The sequence below is a fragment of the Natator depressus genome, chromosome 7 (genome assembly GCF_965152275.1).
Source record: "Natator depressus isolate rNatDep1 chromosome 7, rNatDep2.hap1, whole genome shotgun sequence".
In the NCBI taxonomy this organism is placed as follows: Eukaryota; Metazoa; Chordata; order Testudines; family Cheloniidae; genus Natator; species Natator depressus.
The window spans coordinates 39468693-39492952 of record NC_134240.1 but is presented as its reverse complement, the minus strand read 5'-3'; the positions used below and the strand labels follow the sequence as shown (position 1 = coordinate 39492952).

Here is a 24260-nt window from a genome sequence, read left to right as displayed (position 1 = left end):
CTGCAGCCTCACCCCTCCACTCAAATAAGAACCCAAGCAGCATGTTGGGGAGGAAAGAGGAGTGGAGGGGATATTTCAGAAGAGACGAGGGGATGTGGCAGAGTTAGATCCCATCATGTCTGATTCTCTGCTGGCTGCATAAGGTCCCAGAGGATTTACGCAGGATCCGCTGCAGTTTTAACTCACACTGGGGTTGGAAACTTAGGACAGGCCGCAGGGACTTTCTTTTTGTTCTTTGTCACAGTGTTTAGAACAATGGGGTCCTGGTCCACGACTGGGGCTCCTAGGTGCTATGTTAAAACAGATGATTAATACTAATAATAATTAATAATAAAGGAACTGTGGCAGCCCCCCTGTTCACTGCACGAGCTCTGCTTAGATGCAGTTGAGAATCAAGCCAATATGTATTTTTATGGGACATAAAATACTTCCTCTTTTTTAGTGATGTAAACTGCAAAATACAAGAATATGAGCAGATCTAGCCAAAGGTGGCAGCTAGGCTGAATTGAAATTTTACCAGGACAGTTTTCAGTCCTGAATGCTTCCTTCTTTTGAAAGCTGTGCTTTGCTGCCATTATTTAAGCCAGAGTCTCAGCAAGAGAGCTAAGGAGCTGGAACTAGGGGAAGCTGTGTTGTGCCTGGTGAGAGAATCACGGCTAGACCTTGTGTGAGGCTTTCTGTGTCTTTCTCCCATGTATTCTTTGCATACATTGTACTTCGTGGCTTAATTATATGTTCTGTGCTTGTTGCTCGTGGCTTCCTAAGGGAAAAAAAATCTTTGTTTTGTTTAAACAAAGAACAGACAAAGCAAAGATTTTGATGTAACTGGAAAAGCTTTGAATACTCATTTAAATGCTAGTTACTCAAATTGATTGGCACCATGTGTCTTTTTAAAATGGGAGCAGCATGGCTAATCACACTGGTGCCGTAAATATTCTCCACACTCTTCTTTGCAAATGCCTGATAGTGATTTAAGTGATTTTTAGATGCCTCAGTTTTGGGGGGCTCAAATTGAGACACCTTACAGGGACGCAATACTCAGAAAGTGCTGAGCACCTACCCTCTGAAAACAACCCCTTTAAAGTGTGTCAGGTTGAGGACCCAAAACTAGCTACTTTTGAAAATCCTTCCCTCAGTGCAGCAGTTATTTCACCAGTGGTGATGCTAGGCATAAGCATAGCAAAGCTGCCGAAGTGGCTCCCAATTTAATATTGCCCCCAAAATACTGTTCATCTGTTTTAATGTGGACTTGTTAGCAAGTGTATTAGTATGTGGTGTTGGGTTGGTATATCTTTTGGTTTGTGGAAACCATGCAATTAGTATTTTTAGGGTGTGGTTGAGGGATAAGGGGACATTCCTGCTTAGTGCCCCCAAGGGGCTAGCATCACCTCTGCATTTCATGACCAGCGATTTTGTGTGCAATAAGAAATCACCTTCTAGCATGTGAATGTTTGGCCATGGAAATACAGAATAGGTATCATTAATTTAAAAAGATGCTAAAAAAAAAAGCTTCAGAGCTAAAGAGCAATTTAATTTTGAGGAATTGCTTTGATTTGTTGTTCAAATTGATAAATTTGAGATCTGGATTTTCTGTTTTGAGAAAAACTCAAAAAAGCAAAATTTGTAGGATTAAACTCACCTAATAATGCCAAATTCAGACTTAGAGTCAGAGATAGCAACTCTAGTGGTTCCAGTTTTCTCCCACATCATGTTTGAAATTGGTCCATAGGTCTCCAACTGACTACAATGAGCATGGACACGTGCAACCACAGCAAGATCAAGCCCAGGCTATTGAGTGCTTTTAAATTTATTTTTCAATAATGCTTTTACTAAATTTGAAAAAGTTGTGAGAAAGGAAAGCTTGAGATCAGTTAGCTCGTAAATGCCTTTTGTTACATGTTTGTACAGTGCCTAACAGAGTGGGGTCCTGGTCTATGACTGTCCCTAGGTTCTGCCACAACCCAAATGATACATAAGGATAATTGCGATAGATGTGGAGGAAGAGTCCTTGCAGTAGCATGATGACACAGATGATTCTTTGTTTCATCCAAGGCTGGTCCAAGCAAATCTGGGGCTCTGGAATTATCCTGCAGTGAATTCCAGTCATAACCAGAATGTTGCGGGTGAGGTACAACTATGTGTCATAACAAACCATTTCTCAAGGAACTAACCCATCTCCCATGTTATTCAGTATATACTGCAGAGTAGGCTCCTTGATTAGATCATTTTTAAACACATGGCAGAGCCGTGTCAGTGTGCTGTGTAGCTCTTGCCCTTGGGGCATTGGAAATTCAGTGTCTGTTCTGGAGGAATGTTTGATTGATATTACCAGCTGGATGTGTCCGAGCTACTTCCTCCTCAACCCTGGGAAAACAGCAGTCTAGCTGGAGGGTTAGGGATTGTTGATATGAGGGCGCTCTGGATGAAGGCAATGAGCAAAGTTAAGAATGTTTAGTATCACTATGGCCTATCCCTTTTCCAGGAAAAGGAATATGTCAAATATACTTTGGAGGCTTCTCCCCTCATTTGCACAACTTTTTTAGGTCTCGCTCTTATATATTATGTGAAACCCCACAATGGCAACAGAAGCCTCCTTGATCACAAGGCTATATTCCCTTTTAGTATGATTTTCTGCATGTTTATTCATAGCATGAAGTATGCCAGGAGGCAGCAGATGTTTGATCATTGCTTGGGCAATTGTTACCATGTTATACCCATCTTCCACTTGCCTACCTGTAAAATGGTGCATTAATTTTTAAGGTCACACTTCTGGGTTGTTGTTTTTGGTTTTTTTTAGAGGAGGATTAGGAGACAAGGCTGGAAGTCACACTGAACCTAATGCAGCATGCACCACAGCTGTTCCTATGCAGTTGAGAACTGGATACTTTAAATGGGCCTTTAATCAGCAAATAGGCTTTGCTCTAGAGCCAGGGAGCACTGGCCTCATTTTCAGTTCCAGTGTGCTGATAAATTCAAAACCTTTCCTCTGTTCTTGCTCTTGACTTCATCCTTCCCTCTTCGACTGAAACACATCCTTCATCGAGTACTGCTTTGTTTGAGAGAGAGAGTGAGCTGGTAGTGACCCCCGTTTTGGTAGCCTAACACTCAGGGGTGAAAGTGGACCAGTACGGGGGAGGGCCACCGGGGAGGCACAAGGGACAGCAATGCAGCGCTTTAACGTCATTGCCACTTTTTCTCCCCACTGCCCCCTGGCCACTGACTGGGGTGGGGGGTGAGGGCAGCTGCACCGGGTCCAGTGATTTAAAAGGGCCCGGGGCTTCCGGCTCCTGCTACGGTGGCAGTGGCCAGAGCCCCGGACCCTTTTAAATTGCTGCCGAAGCCCCAGGCTGACCCCCCGAGCCCTGCCCCTTCCACCCGAGGCCCCGCCCCTTTGGCCTCCATACTGGTAAGAATTTAATATTACTTTCACCCCTGCTAACACTTCCCATTATGAAAGATTCTTGCAATTTTTTGAGAAGCTCTAATATCTTCTTTGTTTTCAGCAGGACTTTGAAATTCAGCAGGAAGAAAGCCCTGGCAAAGTTACTTTTCTTTGACCCATAAGACTCCATCCAGGCTTAGCTGAATTAAAGGCTTCGCTGAATTAAAAAATGATTAAAAATGACCATTTCCCTTCTCTCTCTTGGGTTTCTGAGGAAAATTTGGTTAGTGCACCAAAATACCTAAACAGGAGCATTCTAAGAAGCTAGGTCCATGCCTCCATCAAAGCAGCCGCAGCAGTAACAGCCGTATAACACGGAACCTGGAACACGTGCAAGCTGCAGAAGCAGCTGTTGCAACAGTGTGAGGGGTGGGATGGGTGAGAGCTTGGACAGGCTTTTGTCTTCACAACCAGAGCACCTGACCCAGTACATGGCTCCAACATCTTGTCTCCCACCACTAAGGGTGGCAGTGGGAAGGGGGGGCAGAGGTACCACATGGGGAAGGAGCCTGCCTATTTTGGGGGGAAAAGAGAGAGAGCTGGGTCAGGCTTTCCCCAACCACCACCTAGAGACAGTGCATGGCATAAGTGAGTCATCTCTCTGGGATAACGGCCTTCTCCTGCTGTCAGCTAATGTACTTAGTCCTTCAGTTAAAATTGTATCAGTCTGAGCAATGGTGGTGAATGGTCAGGGTTCGAACCCTGCTCATGATGCATGATGCAGAAGTCATTAGTTGTACAAAAAGTCTTTCTTTTTTTTTTTAACTTTTTTCCTTTAAAAATAGGAAATTATATTAAAAATAAAACTGTTAAATATTAGTTATTTGTCTGTACAACCTTAATTCACCCCGTTTGTTCATATGCATTATGATACAGTCCTTAATTACATGATCACAGGTTTCCCTCCCCCAAGACCTCTGCCTCATTCAGTACTGGGTTGGATGCACCAGGGAGCAGAGTAAAGGTTTTTAATGTAGATTTTTTTAAAAAAAGGAATAATGTTATATAATGTAAAATATTTGGCTTTAGGGAAGCATATCCAAAGTTATCTGAATGCACATATGTAACCCATGCAGGCTTGGTGTGGCACTCTGTCCCCCTCTAGATGGCACTTAGCCCAGCTAGCAATTGCTGAGTCTGCTCCAGCCTTAGCTAAGAGCCGTGTGACTTTTAGCTCATGCATTAGAGACTCATTCACTAAGCTCCAGCTTCAATCTCAGCTGCCGACGACCAGGACCTGTCGGCATTACGCATAGACAGATAGTTGAAAAAAATTAATAATGATACATTGAATCTAGTGTCTTTAACACAGGAAATGAGAGTACTTATGAACTTTAAATTAATTAATCTTCACGGTGCCGCTGAGAGGTAGGTTAGTGAATGTCTCTAAGATTGCAGATAACATTGAGTGCAGATCCCCAAGGAAGCTTTGTTCAATAAATGCATAGAAGTTTTAAGGCAGCAGATGAAAGGTATACAAAGAAGGAAAAATGAACTAGTCCATTCTTTCCCACTTGGCAGATTTAATGTGAATAATGATTGGTCTCCCTGGGCCTGATACTCTTGTATCACTCCAGTTTTACATCACATATGCCGAGCTGCAGAACCCCATGTTGTTTCTGTGACCAGAATTGATGGAAGCTTAATAAAAGGGTGAAAAGGGACCTAAGTGGTTGAGAGTAATTATTCTGCACTATGCTGTTGGGCACATGGCTAATTACTTGCTAGAAGCAGTTTAGAGTTCACTAAGCACTTTGGTATCTATGGATATGTAATTAATACAAAATGCCATTTTAAATCAACCTCAACTGCTGACTTCAGACACTGACAGAGTCAGCCTTCACTGGTCTGGTAAATTCAGCTTCCTTTAGAAAAGTCTTTTAATTCCCCATAGATGCTCTCTTAATTTTAAAAGGAGATGAAATCCCTTAAAGGGATTCATGAAATGGATCGCTTGTGCAGAAAGAAATTCTTGTTCCTACTCGTAACCTCTTTATTCACTGTATCACAGAGTGTTATGTTTTATTTACAGGGTATGGGGTGGGGGAGGGGGCTGGCAAACAGAGAATTGGCATGATTTGTGATTCCATTATTGTTTCCTACTAAAAATCAGAGCACATAAAAATGGCAGCTGCCTGCCCAAGACAAGAAAAGTCGGGGAGCTTGGTCCTGTGGCTAAAGTAGTGCACTGAGATTCAGGAGACTTGGATTCTATTTGTGGCTGTGCCACAGATTTCCTGTATGAACTTGAGCAAGCCACTCGCTTTCTTTCAGTTACCCATCTACAAATGTGGAAAACTATACTGCCTTTCTCCCACCCTTTGTCTGAATTGACTATTTAGATTGGAAGCTGTTACAGGCAGAAGCTCTCTATTGCTATGTTTGTACAGTGCCTGACACAATGGGGCTTGGTCTTGGTTGGGGCCTCTTGGTGCTACTGTAATACATATAATAATAACAGCAGCAATGAGAGGTAGGAATCACATTGCACTTACTACTTCTAAGCCCTTCTTTCTCAGCATGGTGCATTCTCAGTAGGCAGTTGCCAGTTCTGTGTCCAATTAAAGCAGCCTTCCTTTTACCCAAATGCTGTATAATTATTTTGTTTGTAGTTTTGCTAATATTCTAGCATTTCACTATCACAATTTTTTGTAGACGCAGGGTGTTAGCCATATCCGATGGAATTGAACATATTGGGAATCTCCGCTGGGAATTGGCATTATGTCTCCTCGCTGCTTGGACTATCTGCTACTTTTGCATTTGGAAAGGAACAAAGTCAACTGGAAAGGTAAGACTGAAAATGCTCTGTGTCCTCTGGGGCACTACAGGACTTGTAGTCTCAGAATACATGTGAAAACTAAGGGTACTTAGCTTGAAGAGGAGGAAAATGAGAAGACTTTCCTATTCCAAAAAGGAAACCTGTAAATGTGTGGGGCTTGATTCTCTCTTACCCTGAGCTGTGTGGTGTCATTTACACCTGTGCAAAGTGGGTGTAAAATGCTACCAAATCAGAACAGTAGTGTCACGGGGAGCCGGCCCCATAAGGAGAGAGGGGTCTCAGTCTACCTGTGACAAATATAGGTGAGGAGAATGAAGGTCATGTGACCAGTGGGTCAGGTGACCCAATCAAGCCTGCAGTACATAAGGAAGCGACCTGGAGAGAGGAGATGCCACAGATGATTGCTGCCAGATGTAAACATTGCAGAGAGTAAAACGGCTCCTGCTGGTCCCTGAGTCAGCAAGGTGAAGACACCAATGGGGAGGAGGCCTGAGGAGAAGGCAAAGAAGGCCAAACTCCAGGCTCAGAAGTGCTGGGAGAATAGGAAGATGGATCTCAGGGTGGAGGGGCTCTGCCCAGCATGAGAATGAGATTATGTTAAGTTAATAGACCAAACCCCAAGAAGGGGGGTGTTATTGGACACACGCCTTTGTGGAAGTTACTGAGGAGTGTGAGTGAAGAGGAAATGGAGGCAGAGTACCATAGAGCCACCCTAGGCCAGGATGGGGCACTCAGGAGGTGACCGACCCTGTTTCAGGGAGCATTTTACATCCACCTTGCACTGGTGTAAATGTCTATACAAGATGCAGGCAATGGAGAATGAGGCCCCTTGCATTTTGCCAGTTCTGTTTTGGGTGAGAAAGTGCAAGCTATGTTTTCTCCTGAACACACCATATCAGACTATATAGACCTTTGCTGTGTTAAATTTACAGATGAGACCAATGCCAAATTCTGAACCTCAGTTGCAAGGCTTGGGTGAATTTTAATAGGGGGATGGGCACACAGCATCCAAGATGTGAATTTGGTCTTAAATTGGAAGGTGTTGCAAGCATCAGTGATGACAGGGAAATAAAACAAAGACACCGACAGAATTTAGAAACATAGGCAGCATATAAGAAAATTGAATTCATCTGGAAAAGTGAAAACTAACACCTCTGGAAATAACAATCCCCAAGAGAGATATCAAGTGGGAGGAAGAAATGTTGAAAGCAGTCTTACTGGAAAAGACCGAAGGGTGATGATGGGTAACCAATTAGATGAGAACTTGCAATACCATATTGTGCCTTATAAGCCAGAACAAGTCTCTGCTAAATATGCAACAGAGACATCGCTTCACAGACTAGGGAAGCCATCTAGCACTGGTGAGATTGCACATGGAATAGTGCATGGAGTACTTCAGTAACAGAAAGATATTGAGGAACGGGAGAGGATTCATAGAAAGAAGACAAAACTATTAAGGGTCTGGAAGGCCTGGTTTTAGAGAGAAGATGAAAAGAACTAAAAGTGTGGAGAGGTGGTGGTGGGGGTGGGATGGCGGAGGGAGGAATGAAGCAATAAATGTCCACGTGTATTTGAAGCATGTACACCAAGAGGTACAGGAATGGTTTAGGGGGGCACAATGAATGGGATGAAATTGAGCAAAGGTGAGTTTGTTGACTGTCAGGAAAAATGTCCTGATAATCAGATCTATTAGGTTGCAGAGCAATCAATCCATAGGGAGGGGGTGAAAGCCCTATCAATGGGGAGTTATTTTGTGTGACTATGCAAAACACTTTCGATTATACTATAGGGAACAGGCATGGACTGGCAGGCAGAAGGCTTGGGTGACCTCAGACAGCAGGTCTTTTACATCTCTGCTTTCTATTGTTTTTCATACATGTACTAGGGCATGTTCCTTTAGCTTCCTCTATTTCTCCAGAAATGGATCTCTGACTTAACCTGTGAAAATGATTAGTCTAGCTGATAGACAAGAAAGCTGTTTTAATACCATGGCGCATACCAGAGCGCAGTTACAAAGGAAGAAGAGATGCTAATATGCAGAAGGAAGGAATTGTTTTATTTAGGTGACATTTTGATAAGCATGTTCAGCATGAGGGTGGCTGTGGGAGGGCCATTTTGATGACAGCCCGATGGAAAGTCATTTCTTTTCTATTCAGTTGAAATGTTTTGGTAACCTGTTAATTAAGCAAATAGCCAAGCCATTACAAAGATATTGAGTGTGGGGGGAAAGGGGGGTTTGATGGGAATTGAGCATCCAAATCCCCTATATGGCTTTAGAAATCTCAGCCTGAAACCAAAAAGAGTTGAAGCTGGAATTCTCTAGGAATTAGGAGGCAAAGGCTCATTACAGACTCGCAACACTTCGGTTATATACAGCATTTTTGTGCTCAAATAGTTAACAAACAACTAGGCAGCTGCATATGTAGACACATATGAAAATTTAATGAATAATATCAAAAGTCCAGCTCTTGCTTTATGGTAAAACAGTGTCTTTTGTTGCTCTGTTATGATAACAATGGACTGTGTTTTGGGGACTCTTTCCATATATGCAGCAGCAGGTTAGAACTATAATTTCCTCAGGAGCGCTAGGTTTGGGGGCATATCTACTGCCAGGCTGATACATCACTGCCACAGGCAGGTATTTTCTGGTGGCTGTAGGGTGGGTTCAGATCCTCTGTACCCGAGTGCATTTGCTGTAGTTTGTGGTGCTCACTGCTACCTGTGAAATGGGCAGTAAGGCACTGTAGGAGACTTCCAGTGTAGGAGCCTATACGGGCAGAATGTCTGTGGGATGTAGCTCACAGGCAGCACTGCCCCTTTCCCTCCATTGCTGCTGCTCTTACTCGGAATGGAAGTATTTCACCTCACGAGTTTTCAGTATCATACCTTAGTTCTGATTAATAATTAGGCCCTTTACCGGAGACTCTTTTCCAGTGTCTTCTCTAGGCGAGTGATGCATTTTTGTTATGTAAGAGGATGGGGTGGCTGAAGGATTTCAGCCCTCTGAGAATTATTGTTCTTTCTTCTAACAGAGGACTGTGGGAATGCATGTCTTCTCACTGCCTCCACTGACTGGTTGGCCAAGTTGGTACACCACAACACTGTGTTGCTGTCAGCACTTCATTATGATGCTGTAGATTAGGGATGACAGAGTGGTTTCTGGGTATGTTGCAGTTTTTATTCCTATTATAATGGTGTTTTAAGTTTCTTTCAAAGAACTTCCATTTTTAGTCATTGACATGGGCTTACACATAGTGTGTGCTCATTTTTATCCATATGTGCTGGGAAAATTTAGGACACTTCCAAGTTCAGTCACTAATAACAGTCATCTCTAAAGCAAAACAAGACTTGTATTTTTTTTAAAAGTATATCTTAGGTATAGCTTCAGAATGTACAATTCTTTCATACTACCACTCCCGCCCCCAAATAAAACACCAGTCGCTTCCCTACCACCATATTTACTAAATATTAGATAACTACATTATGGGCCTGAGTCTCAGCTGGTGTAGATCAGTGTAGCTTCCCTGACAGCAGAGCTGGCTGGGAATTGGAATTTCCATTCTGTGGTAAAATGCCAACATTTTGGGGTGGGGGGGAAAGATCTTTCTGAATTAGAACAAAAAAAATGCTGAAATTTCAAAATTTCCCACAAGATAAAAATTCAAAAAAATTTCAGTTTGGGACTATTGAAACTTTTTGATGTTTATATTATATTAATATATTTAATATTTATGAATTAGATCTGGTTGGAACATTTTTGATGAAATATGCTGCTTCATCAGAGTTGAAATGTCTCAGGGAGATGTATCAGTTTCAACAAAGTTTTCAACAGAAGGATTTTTGAGGTTCAGGATGGACTCTCTGGCTGTGGAGCGAAAGGGAGAAGGGGTGAGAGGGTGAAAACCTACCTTTTGGATCCAAAAAGTCATGTTTTTACATAATTCTGTTTCATGAAAATGTTCAAAAGGTTTTGATTGTGTTCCACATGGAATGAAAACCAATTCTGAAACCTTGAAAGTTGTCACAAAAAGGAATTGTCATCTTCCGGACAGCTGTAATATAAAGATATTAAAATATTTACGTTAATATTACATTATAAAAGTCAAAATGATAAAGTTGAAATGAAACATTTTCAACTTTCTTGAAACTAAACATCTTGACTTTTTTCCATTCAAAATTTCATTAAAATAGCAACATTCCCACACAACATTTCTATTTTGATGAAACTACAGTTTTAATGGGAAAACTTGTTCAAAACTTTTCAGCCAGCTAGAATTGACATCAATGGAGCTATGTCTCTTTACCCTCACTGAGGATCTGGCTCATTGATAATTTACCTTTAGATCAGCTTGCTGTTATTTGACTACTTGCTTACATACTTTACAGACTAATAATGCAGTGAATAGAGCAAGATCAAAAGGAGCTAAAGGTGGCAATATAACGAGACACAGAAACATAGGAATTGCCACACTGGGTCAAATCTGAGATCCATCTAGTCCAGTAATCTCTATTCAACAGTGTCTACCACCAGATGTTTCTGATGAAAGTGTAAGAACCGGCAGTAGGCAAATGTGGGGTAATCTGCCTTCCAAATTAGGTTTTACTCTGGTCTCTAGTAGTTAGAGATTGGTGTAGCATTTTTTCCAAAATGTTTGTTTTCATTAATGATGATGATCCTGGATATTCTTGTTATCCCTATAAATTCCTTTTTGAATCTTGCTAAGTTCTTGGCCTCAATGGCTTCCTGTGACAGTGATTTCCACAGTCTAGTTACATGTTATGAGAAAAAAATATCCACTTTAATCAGTTTTGAGTTTCCCATCTTTTCATTTAATTGGATGTTTCCTTGCTCTTGTTCTATGAGGGAAGGAGATCCGAAGCTTCCAATCTATCTTCTCTACAGCATTCAATATTTTATGTACTTTTATCATGTCTCTGTTGCTTGTCTCCTTTCTGGTCCTAACTTTCCTAAATAAGTTTCGTCATCTACAAATTTTGCTATGTAGAGAGATGTGAAAGAACCACGTTTCTCACTTGAGTCCTAACTTAATCTCTTCGGGCTGGTCTAAACTAGGCAGTTACATTGGTAAAGGTACATCTCACAGAGGTGTGAAAAATCCACACCCCTGAGAGACGTAACTATACTGACCTAACCCTTGGTGTAGACAGCACTAGGTTGATGGCAGAATTCTTCCGTCAACCTAGCTTTTGACTCTCGGGGAGATGGATTATGTACAGTGATCAGAGAGCCCATTGATGTAAGTAGTGTCTACACTGAAGCACTACAGCTGTGCTGCTGTAGCATTTTAAGTGTAGACATACCGTTTGTGAGAACAAGGCTGTATCCTTCCTGCTTTCGGCAAGGAGTTGATAATTAGAATAATGCTTCCTATTCCTAACATATAGGATTCTGTGAACGCAGCTGGAGAAACTTCAAGGAACCTTACCATTAATAAGACATATTACTAATAATATATTGCATTGCTAGAGTGCTTATTCATCATACAGCATCGCTGAGATACACCCATTCGGGCTGGGGAAGCAATAGTCAGCTAGTGTTCAGCCTGCTGCATAACCACGCTGGAAGTGAGAAGATTTGGGCGAAGACATTTGGACATACCCATCGTCTTCTAAAATATGCCACTGTTTTTAATGCCCTATAAAGAGCCCCTCTTCTCTACGCTGTATGTGAGCTTGTAATGAGAAAGGGCTGAAGCAGTGCTGCAAAAATTAATCTGGTTCCAGGCATTCGTGGTGTTTCAAGCCTGAACTGTAGAGCACTGAGATACCCCTCCAGCTTTGCATTCTTATGTATAATACCCTGTCCTAATATTTGAAAAGCAATAACAGACCAGGAGGAAAAGGACTATTTAAAAGTGAATCTAGTACAACAAGGAGCAGTAGGCTTGGATAAAAGGACTCTGTTTAGATGGTGAGGATTAGACACAATTTAGCTCTTCAAGTAATTAATGCAATAAGCATCCCTCAGTCACATGCAAGATCAATTTATGGGATATTGTAGAATCTTTCCTGTATGCTACAAGGAGCCAAGATAGATGAGCCATTTCATCTCTAGCAACTAGTCCTTGGAATACTTCTGATGAAACCTGATGGCCTGATCCAAAGTCCATTGAAGGCTCCCATTGATATCAGTGACCTTCAGATCAGGCTCATAAGGCAGTACTGTAGCTAGTTATCCCAGAAGACAAGGCTTTGAAGATGGAGGATCTTTGTTACAGATATTAATTCCATATCAATTTGCTTGTTGCTGGGTTGGCTAATGGCTCAGTGTTTGCTTTTGGTTTATGATTGATCATTTTAATTACTGGACTCACCAATGAAAAGGCAATAAATCATGTGATCAGATAAATACTAAATTGCTAAAAGCAAACAACCAACACGCCCCTGCCCTCTACAAAGCAGTAAATAAATGCATTAAAATCTCGTATTCATGCCAATTTGCTCTCTTGATGTGCTTCATAGTGCAAATTGGGATATGATTGACACAGTCCATTATGATATGTCTTAATGGTACTTGTCTGGAGAAATCTTGATGGTGGGTGGAAAACTGCTTGTGGGCAGAGAAACCTTTTTTAATGAGTTTTAAAACAACAAAAAAACATGATATCTGTCTGCAAAATTATGGGTTGTATTTTTGCCACGTATGATTTAGCAAAGAGTCAGAATTTCCCAATGTTAAGTGTTAAATTAAAAATGTATTATTGTGCAATACTGAAATCTGAGGGTGAGTTAATGCTCTGAGTATCACAATACTCACATAACCACCGGGATTATGACCCATGAGTTTGGATGGATTCAATTATTCAAATAAAATAAAATACCACCTCTCCCATTCCTTTGCCCAAAACTTGAGTCAAACCCAAATGGAAAGCTATCCTTCTTTGGTTTGCAGTTCCCCTGCACCTCTAGGTTCTGACCCAGGACTGGAACTGGCAAAGTACAGCACTTTGTGAAAACCTCTTATGGAATTTCAGGGACCAGCTGGAAGGTACAGAAATCTCCCAAAAGAGCTTGTTCCTATGAGTTCATCAGCCCTATTTTAGATATTGGAGTGGTTTGAATAACCATCTGAACATTTAGCTGCTTATCCAGACTGTACTTAACCTGAGAACCTTTTGAGGTTCTCCCACCGCTTGTTTTGAGTTACCTGACGTTAAACACTACCTTAATCCATGCAGTGGTGTGATCATCCACCATAACAAATAGAAGCAAGAGGTGGTAGATTACAAAACTCAGCGGGGCTGACTCTGAGGGACTAAACTAAATAAAAACAGAAATGTTATGCTATCCCAAGAAAGGGCAGGGAAAACCACCTCTTCAGCAGACAGCAAATGTCTACAAGAAAAACCTTCATCATCAACACTGGTGAAACATACTGCTTCCTGTGAGATTCTCTGGTGTTACTGTATACAATTGATGCACTCAGATGGGAGCCAGCTAACAACTGGATAGATAAGATCTTCACATTATCATAGAATGTGTGAGTGGATTGATTAAGAAAGTCCCATGAGTCAAAACATGGAATAATAGAATAGATAATTATTACACAAATATCTTCTCATTAAATATTTATAACACATTTTCCCTAATTATCATTACCTTCCTGTTTTGCATTACAGTTCTAAAAAGGATCCTGCTTGGTTAACATAATTGTTTGCAACTCATTTTAATAAGATCCCTTAGAGGCTTACTCTGCAGTGCACTTACCACACAAAAACTTAAGGACAGGAGAACTGCTGAATTGTTTATTTTTGACCTTTATTAGTCATTCTTGTATTCTACTTCCTACCATGGCATTACTGAAAAAGGTATAGAAACCTTAACAGGGCAAAAGACTTCCTTGTCCCCTAAAGGAACTATGTTACACTTTTACCTACAGTAACAACATTGGTTACTGGGTTGAAAGTGAGGGCAGAATTTGGCATTTTTTCCTTAAAGTGCAGACTTTCCCTACTGCTTTCTATATGCATAAATACCTAAACCTGTGACATTCAACTCAGGTCTCCTGGAGCAGCTCCTCAGATTAATGGCTGTGACTGAAGCTTGTTGTGTTCTGCTTGACTGGGGTTGGCAAACTTGGTTTGAGACCATAAAACTTCCTAATGGCACCTGATTTGGGGGGTTTGTCACAACATGAAGCTCAGATAAGGGTAAAGATTCATGAATCCCTTAAGTGGGCTTATTCAGATTAATGGTTTCAGGTCAGACTCGGTGAAATTCACACTTTCTAGCAGCCAGATCATTGCATTTTTACTCAGGCTGAATAATGTCTTACGCCTCAAGAAGTCCCACTGATTAGTATGATTTGGTCCTAGGTAGATTTTCAGTCCAGGGTAACAGACCCAACAGACCTAGATAGTTAAGATACATACTTGATGAGCATCTGAGCTTTCAAGTGCTTATCCTAATAAATTAAACTCCAAACCTTTAAAGACTCACAGATCATTCGACAAATGAAGTTGAAACTCCACTAGATCTGGTTAAAGTTTTATTTTCTTGTCAAGGGAAATCCATGAATTTAGACGAGCAGTTTATCCGTACCTGTCAACTTTACAAGGCAATATTTAAGCTGTCAGACCCAGCATTGGCGGAATATAAAGCCATCCTTAGCTACAGAATTCAACAAATTCCTTCCAGTCCTCTCCATAACCTCTCCCCTTCCTCACTCACAAGCACAGCTGGATAGTGTGAGGTGATTTATGGGCATCTTTCTGTTCTTCCCGTCAAATTATTTGATTATCCAGGTTGGACGAGCATAACAGAGGACACAGTGCTAGGGGAAGAAAAATCATTTTCTTTTCTCTCTCCTTTTGCTTTACCTTTTCAAAGAAGTGACTTTGTTTTCAAAGGCAAATGTGACATTTTTGATTTCTTGTACTAGGCATTCAGCACTGGAGGATCTGAAAGCTTAGCTTTCACATAATTTCCACCTGCTGTTCCCTAGGGTTCAGATCTTGAAATGAATCTCCCTGGGCAGAATCTAGATCTGTATTAGTGTTCTTTTAAGGAACAGCCCTCATGCAGCTTCCCAGCACACATGGGAGAACGCCCACTATTACATTCCTTTATGCTGTCCAGCATACTCCCTATTTGCATGCTGATCTCATTCTATGTGCCAGTCAGGGCCATAGCTCCATCATGTCAGCACCTTGTCTAGGGTGCTGTGATTGGAGTGGGCTGTGCAAGGAGAGGAAGGTGCCTTTTAACTTCTCCCCAGCTGTATGTATATCTGCATAAGGCCATGATCTGGCCTCTAATTTACTGAAAGGGAATTAATCTTCTTAAGTTGGGCGCAGGGATATATTGGTCCCATTAGAAAGGTTGGTAGCAGACTGCGGTGACTTTACTCTGCCCCATATTTTAGTGTCTTTGAAATTGTTGACCTCAGTATCCTGCTGTGCAGAAAGGCTTTCGGTTTGAGACTACAGTGACCCAGTTCTGATCTCACATCAGCTTTACACTGCTCTGACTCCATTGACTTCAGTGGAGTGACTGCTGATTTATAATTGTGTAAGAGAGACCAGAATACAGCCAAAACAAGAAGAAAATTGATACAAATTTGCTAGGGATTGGAGCAAAGTATTTAACTAAACTCTGTGCACTGCCTTCCTCTGAGTCTAATATCCACTAGGCTCTCCCTGAAAACTCCTAGCAACATATCTTGTGTGTGCCAAAACATAAAGGTCAGAAATAGCTCTCCATACCTTTTGCCCATCAGTCAGCTACCCTCCCATCAGAAGGAGTTAAGCTCTGCTTGCCAGCAGTTAAGACTCAGTCAGTAGTCCCACACAGAAAATGAATTTTTCAATAGAAGACTATATAAAGACTCTAATGGATTCAATGAGGCAGAAAGAAAGAGTAAAGGGACAGAAGAAGAAAATAAAAGAGAAAGATGTGTGGAAAAAAAAAGTGGGGCCCATTGTAAGGGCCCAGGAAAAGGAACTAGGCAGCAATGATTATATCTCCTGAAGTGTCTTTTGTTTCAGCCTGAAGTAGTAGCAAAGAATAGCTCTTCATGGTGAGGCTTTAGCACTCAGTCCAAGATTGATCTCTGTATTCAAAGGAGGAAAGTAGAACGTTCATGAGATGCATGCAGAGTTTCTGCTTTCCAACTGCCTCTGTGTGAAGTTTTAAAACAGCTACTGAGATTTTTCCCCCCCTCCCCTGTGCAGCTCTGAGCATTTAAGGACATCTCTGAGCTAAGGAGCTAAGGAGATCTGTATGCAGTGCTGGCGAGCATTTTTCACAAATTGTGGCTGGTGATTGTGGACAGCTTTAAATTGTAATATTAAATCAAGATAATGCAATATCTGTTTCATTTGTTTGCCACTAGCTTTCAGTAGCAGAGGTCCAGCTTTACTAGGAACTCTGGCTTAGAGGATGTCGACACTTCAGAGACTATACCAGCATAGCTACTTCTCTGTAGCTGTGCCGGCTTGGTCCCGAAGTGTAGATGCAGCCTACACAGATGGAAGAGTTTTTTTTCATTGGTGTAGGAATACAGTAGCTATGTGGATGGAAGAATTCATTATTCTGCCAACATAGCTGCATCTGCACTGGGGGTTAGGTCAGCATAGCTGTGTCAGTCAGCAGGGTGGTTTTTTCACAGCCCTGACCCGAGGAACCTATGTCAACCTAACTTTTAAGTGTGGAACTACGGCTACACTAGAGAGCTTACAGTGGCACAGCTGCACCGATGTAGCTGCGCTGCTGTAAGCTCTCTGCTGGAACTGCTCTAAGCCAACAAGAGAGAGCTCTCCCATTGGCTTAATGAATCCAGCCCCTTTGAGCAGTGGTAGCTTCTACTACCCAAATAGCACTGTCCACACTGGCACTTAAGTCGGCATAAGTTATGTCACTCGGGGGTGGCTAATTCACATCCCTGAGCGAATAATTTATACCGACGTAATTGCAGTGTGTACATAGTCTTATATTAGATAAGAGCCGACTCCATGTTCATTGAAGTCAGTGGGAATGTATCATACCCTAATTGTGACAGGAGGATAGCTTGGCGTCCAGGGCCATGTAAGAAGGCTGGGGGAAAGGTGTAATGCAATGTACCAAGCCAGGGCATGAAATAGAAACAACCCAACTGTTAAAACAAAATGAAAAGTATTTTCTGAAAATATTAAGATGTAGACAAACTCAATGAAATAAAATCAGACATCTGCCTCAAGGAAAAGCATATTGTTTTAGTAAAGGTACCATAAATGAACTTGTACCTGGACCGAACTTTCTATAAAACTTTCAGACACTTTAACATTTGTTTAAAAAATAAACTTCAAGCCAGCAAACAAGATTTTAGTGTCTGAATCGCTTCACTCCGTTTCTTCCTCATGTTATTTCTTTGTAGTTAATCATGTTCCTCCCCAATCAATTACTCCACACCCCTCCCCCACAAATAAACACATGCAAACAGAAAACCGAACAGAAAAATGTCAGACGGAAGATGGGAGCCAAGCTACAAAACAAGACAATAGGTCTCTGAGGGGGCACATGCGATCTGTAGGTAGCATGGCATTTCAGGTGCTAAAGCATTGTTGGTGGTGGTTATTTTGGGGGGCTTGGCGGGTGAAGTACAACTTATATTTCTGCTGGGTAACTCTCTGTTCGGTTCTATGAAGCCAATATTGTTAAAACGAAGATTGCAGAGTTAGGCCAATTGACAGCCTTGTTCCGCACATGCAGCACCCTTGAGTATATGCCTCCTATAGACTTTAGTTTACATATTAGGAATATTAGACCCATTTTTAATAGAAGCAGTAAGAATTCCCCCTAGGAGTTCTGAACGTAAAATGTTATGTACCAAGACTGGAATATAAACCTCAGGAATACTCACATCAGCATGCCATTTATTGTTTGGATTCTCTTAAAGATACTTCTATTTGATTTTCCTTTGGTCAGGTGAAATAAATTACTTAGAATGAGCCTGTGAATATACAGGGTGGCCAGCGCCTCACCTGGTGTAAATTGGCATAGCTCCATTTGCTGAAGATGTGGACCATTATTAGCATTATTACAGGGATTTCTGTGATATCCATCCTCCTAGTATCTGAGTACCCTACACATGGATTAGAAATACATCAAAGTTCCCTGGTGGGAGCGCTGCTCAATTCCTTTAGTTCTACAGGCCAGTCCATTAGCTTTTTCTGCAGAGTACTGGATTTCTTTGTATTGGTTATTTTGTCTACAGTGTTGCTCTTGTGAGATTTACAAACCTTAATTCTGTATATCTCACTGAAGTCCGCTACAATGGAAGCAATACAAAACCAGTGTAAAGAGCTGCGAAAGCCTAATGACATACCTTTCTACCTGAGCTACAAAGATAGCTTCAGTGCTGGAGCTTCCATTGCTACATTGGTTACTCTAAATATTTGGCACTCCCAGAGTGATGTGGTGGCCACAAAACCCCTGCTACTCCCTTCTACTGAGCACTTGGAAAATACCTACGTTGAAAAATCGACAGCAGGTCCTAAGCATATACGATCGTGCTATATGGCACTTTACAGGGGCACACATGGCTCTGCTGTTTCAATGGATCACACAAAGTGAGACATAACTTAATATTTCTTGAAGTTGGGGTAAAATGTCCACATTTCCTGTGGGTGGCAGGTACGTGCCTTGTTATCTGAAGTAGCAGACATTCAATGCTATACAGTGTTATTATTTATTATGCTTCTACTGCCTAGAGCCTCCAGCCAAGGTCAGAGAGAGCCCTGTTGTGCAAGCTGCTATGTAGACATGTAGTGTGAGTCTGTGTGTGACCCAAAGAGCTTACGATCTAAATAAGCCAAACAGACAGAAGATGGGAGCAGTGTCATCTCCAGGGGAACTAAGGCACAAAGAGATTAAGTGAGTTGCCCAAGGGTGAACAGAAAATCTTTGGCAGAGCTGGGAGCTGAAACCATATTGAATTCTAGCCCAATGCCTTAACCACAAGACCTTCCTTTCCTCATATTTACTCTGCATCTTACTAGCCCTTCGCTCAGGTTGGGAAGTTCAGCAACCAGGGCATAGGTGATTGAGCAATTGGGAACAACTGCTGTACTAATGGAGGTACTTTTCAGACAGTCCATTGACGTAATAAAGGTGTGATCCACAAGAATACTATGGTTAATGTAATAGGTGCAGGGAGTTGAAATGCAAAGGAAGGAGGGAGACGAGGATATTTGTTTATATTTTAAGTGGTGAAGCTATTGAAGATACACTTGTGATTGCAAACATTTTACAGTAAATACATCTCACAACAGTGAACAGGTGAAAAGGACCTGGATTCCTAAGAGGAAGAAACAAGACCAATTTTATTTCCTCCTTTGGGTAGACAAGTGAATGCCCTTTCTTTAAATAATAAAAGATAGATTGCATATTATGATGTAAAAGCATGAATTATCTCAACACACAACCCCATTTCATGATCGCAGAAAATGCAGAGGGAGTGGATTTCTGAGATACTGCAGTGATGTCTGTGTTATCTACAGAGGGTGACATTAAAATATTACCCTTTACCAGCACTCACTGCACAGCAGCTTGTGAGATATTTCTTATTCTAAAGTATTAAGAAACGCTGTGGTATCTCACAGGATAGTGGTAATGGCTTTTGAGTGCTGAGACTTTAACACTGACCACTGGATGTCAGTCTGATTGCTGAGAAGATTGATGGACTATATAGAGAGAGGCTGAACATGGGATTGTGGCTGATGCAGAATTGCAAAGAAAATTCTCTTTAAATGTTGATGGTTCAGGCTTTTAATATTTGTATTTAGACCAAAAATATGAAAATGATATACCGGGACAAAAACGTATTTATGTGTTCTGCTAACTAAGTCCCGCTCTCATTCAAAAATAAACTGGCTATGCCCTGTGCTGTAGCCAGGGCCCGCTTGGCACAGAGGTAGGGTGAAGGGGAAAACTGTTGTGGCTTACTGGCTCCACCTTAGTTAAAGCCCCTGACTAGGTTAGCATAGCCTGGGGCTTAAACTAACCTATGTCAGTTGGCAATGACTCCCAAAAGACCCTCCACCTTTTGGGAATAGCTGGAGCCACAGCAGCTCTGGCTGTGATACCTCCCCAAACATCTCCATGCTGGGGGCGGGGGGAAGTGCTCTATGCTGGTTGAGGAGATGCAAGCAGTTCCCTTTAGTGCTGCCTAATCAAAGGAAGAGGAGCACAATTTGTAGGGCACGATTTAGCAAATTCCTCGTTAGTATAGTGGTTAGTATCCCCACCTGTCACGCAGGAGACAGGGGTTCAATTCCTTGACAGGGAGGCAAACATACCTTTGGGGGGGAGGGATAGCTCAGTGGTTTGAGCATTGGCCTGCTAAACCTAGATTGTGAGTTCAATCCTCGAGGGGGCCATTTAGGGATCGGGGGCAAAAATTGGGGATTAGTCCTGCTTTAAGCAGGGGGTTGAACTAGATGACCTCCTGAGGTCCCTTCCAACTCTGTGATTCTGTGAAGAGAGAATCTGTTCATGGGTTTTAAACCTGCTTCCAGCTAGGACAGCCAGGGCAGAGCTTTGCCTTCGGGGGAGTTCAGTGGGGGCTGCATGTGCACATCCAGTGGTAAAATTGGCCTTTAGAAAGCAAACTCACATGCTGCATAATTCGTCCCTCATATTCATCTGTGTAACCCCACTGAAGACTGAAAATTTGCTTGGTGATATTGAGGGATGAGTTTGGCCCATTGTAAATTCTAGCTGAAAGTCGAACTAGTAGAGATAGCTGGGGTTGTTCTTTACCAGCCCTGTCCAGAACCACAGCCCCTGTTAAAAGCTGTCTAGGCTAGATACTGGTCTCTCTGCATAGGTGTAACTGAGCTCAGCATCTGGAAATCCTGGAAGCTTTTGGCCTAGTAACAGCTTTGGTTTAGAAGAGCTTGTACTTTTTAAAGACCCTTAAAGACCATTTAAAAAACAACAGTCAACTGATTTATTAGTCCCAACTGATATTTAAAATTCATCCCTTGGATTTCAAGTTGACTTTTACTTGCTTAAGTAGCAGAATTTGATTTTGAGGTATTTGGGGCTGTGATGATTTCCTGCTTGATGGCGGTTCTCCATATTTAAACATTTCAGCTTTGCTTGAATTATTGAGCTTTTCCAAGATAGCAGATGAAACTTGCTGTTGTTGCATCTCCGTTCATACCCATCCTCCTCTTCCGTGCCCATAACTATAGTAGTTGGCATTTCCTCCTCTTTGTACAGTAGATTTTAGGAAATGCAATAAATTGCATCTGTAGGGCACCTATGAATAGCATTTCACATGCCACTCTACAGTAAAACGTCCACACACTCATTTATGGGGGAGATCATTTTTAATTTAAGTGAGTAGCCCTTCCAGGTTAAAACCCCTGTGGGTGCCAGGGCTACTAATGAGCTTACAGTGGTGTGATTTATTTTTTATTTACACTGATAGATCTATACCTGCCTGCCAACGTATGATGGCTCCTCTTGCTAGAGGCCACATCCATCTTCCATTTTGAAATTAGAAATGTTACACCACAGATGTTCTTTTGCTCCACAGGTTTTGCATTAAGAGCACCTGCCGTTTGAGAGAGCACAATAGTTTAACAAATTAGTAATTCCCTCTGGGGCAGATTAGTATTTGCAATCAGCTGTACGCATGCCTTTTATATTCACTGGCTTTCTTTGATGACAGTGGTTCCTGAGATAGGTGTCCACTAAATGCCACTTTTTCAAAATATAATTTTTAAGGACTGGGGACTGGGGAGCACTTCATTGATTCCTGCTGGCATGTGTGTAGGGATGGAAGTTGCACCCTGTGCAGTACTGAAGACTGGCGTCACAGGGCAGCTCACACCTGGTGTATGGCCTGATGCCCTCCCCAGAGATTCTGACAGATTTATGTCACTGTTGGGGCTTCACTGAAGCAGACGAGGTTGCCTGAGGCATGCTCTGGGTCAGCACATATCCCTTAATTTCTCAGTCAGGCACCCTCCTGGCCATTTTGGTGCTGTGCGGATGATCCGAGGTCAACCAGGCGTTCTGGGGACCTTGCACTGTTTTGACTTTCCCCACCCCACTCCGGGCAGACCTTTCACCACCGGTCTTCAGCTAGGGCCTGCGCCAGCAGAAGCCAATGAAAACCTGTAAATCAATAAAGACTGGAGCCCTTGTGCTAATAATATACAAGGTATATGCAGGGTCAATGCCACTCGTTGGGTAAGGGATCAAGGGCAACATATTTTGTTCCTGAGTTACCTCCCGAAATATTTATCATCTAGGGAATAATCTACCAATTCTCCTCTTTGGGTATGTACGGCCTGGTAGGAAACCGAAGCAGTGTGGTCCCACTGAACAGGTAAGAAAGTACACTGGATCCATCACGGGGAAGTTCGAAGTCTTTCAGAGCAGACTCCATCCATATGACTACATGAATGTTTTGGGGATATGGCTAGTAGGTCTGTTACTACGTAGATCCACTGGCTAACCCCTGTGTAAAATTGGGGAACAAGTTCCCCAGGAGTTAATGCTGACCTATAACATTGTCCACTAGGTAGAGCAGTTTTGTGTAGTTACCTGTCTCCTGTGGAACCTACTCCGCTTATAGTGAGCTGCCTCACTTAGGTGGCTGTTTTAATTAGAATTCACCCCACAGAAGAGCCCTGGGTCTGCTTTCCAGCTACTCTGAGTTTGACAGAGATCTGTTTCTTTATTGAACCCAAATGGAACATGACCTATGAACACCCCAGAACTAGAGGAAAGTTTGAAACTACAATAGATTCAGATCTGAGCTTCAAGGCTCCAGCTGAGCTGCATTTTTCTGCCCAGTTTCTTTAGAACTGCATGCTCAAAATTGCATTTGCAAAATGCATGAGTGTAATCTGAGTGCACATTTGTTGTGGTTCTTCATTTATTGTGGTAATTGTACATGCAAAAGGCCAGTTAGATATATAATTGGCTATTTACCTGCACAATTATCACAATTGTCACAGTTGTGTGTGCGATTAATTGTTCATGTAGTTTATACAGATGCATTTTTGCATGCACAATGACATACATTTGGGCCTTAATAAACAATTGAAAATTATTTTATCAGCATCTTTGGTAGCAGCAACCTAGAAAAAGTGTCTCATTTTGCCAACATTTCTGTTTTCTTATGTCATGGATTTTTTTTTTCATGTTACCATGACATAATAGTAAAAACGTGTATAGTTTTCCTTTCTTTTAAATATGGAAAATCCATAGTAGAACATTTAATATATTGGATATTACTGAGGCATGAATAATGCATGAACTGATCCTCATTAGAATCTCATCATCTCCTTTCAACATTTTTCTTTATTAAGGAGGAAATGCTATGATTAGAAGGTGAGGCAAACACTGCACACACAAAAAAGTCAGATAAGTTTGTTCAAGTTTGCAGGGAAATCTCTCTAACCGTGTGTGTCCTTTTTTATGTTTGCTTTTTGTGTATATTCTAGTGAACAAGTTTGGTGGCAGGAATCTTTGTCAAAACAGTGAATTTTAACCAACTGTTGAAGAATATACATACAAAATTAAGTCTGAATTTGTAAATGCAAGTTAGGAATACACTATGTGATCTATGGGGTCAATCAAAACTGACCACCATAGCTTGAATATCAAATACTTACAGTTTCACATCTTTTAGAAAGACATTTGATCATGATTTTAGCAGCCTGTGGACACTACAGACAAACCAGTAGGCAGAAATTATTTGGGAAATAATTTATAGTAACATACATTTGGGGAAATTGTATGCTATTTATAGAAAATTCATTAATACAAAACAAGTTAATTGGTCAAATACATAATTCACTACATGTTGTTGGCTGGGTTCTAGCTCCAGTGCCTAGTCACTGTCCTCCCCTAGTGCCTTTTCATACCATTCCAGTTTTAACCTAGGATCTGCAGCTGGGATTGTGCTGGCAGACTCCCAGTGCCCACAAGATTTTTGGTGCAGGATCAGAGTCTCAGTCATCAGCAAGAGTATCTCTAGCCATTTTGCCATCCAGGATGGACCCCCAACCCCAAGCA

General features: G+C 41.7%; 1 protein-coding gene across 2 annotated transcripts in view; it reads left to right on the top strand.

The window, feature by feature from the left end:
* Window positions 1-24260, top strand: part of SLC6A11 (solute carrier family 6 member 11) — a 276818-nt gene that overhangs the window by 132206 nt on the left and 120352 nt on the right. For both annotated transcript variants that reach the window (XM_074958192.1, XM_074958193.1), the window contains one exon: window positions 6098-6230. In XM_074958192.1, the coding sequence (XP_074814293.1) occupies window positions 6098-6230 (133 nt within the window). The remainder of the gene's footprint in view (window positions 1-6097; window positions 6231-24260) is intronic.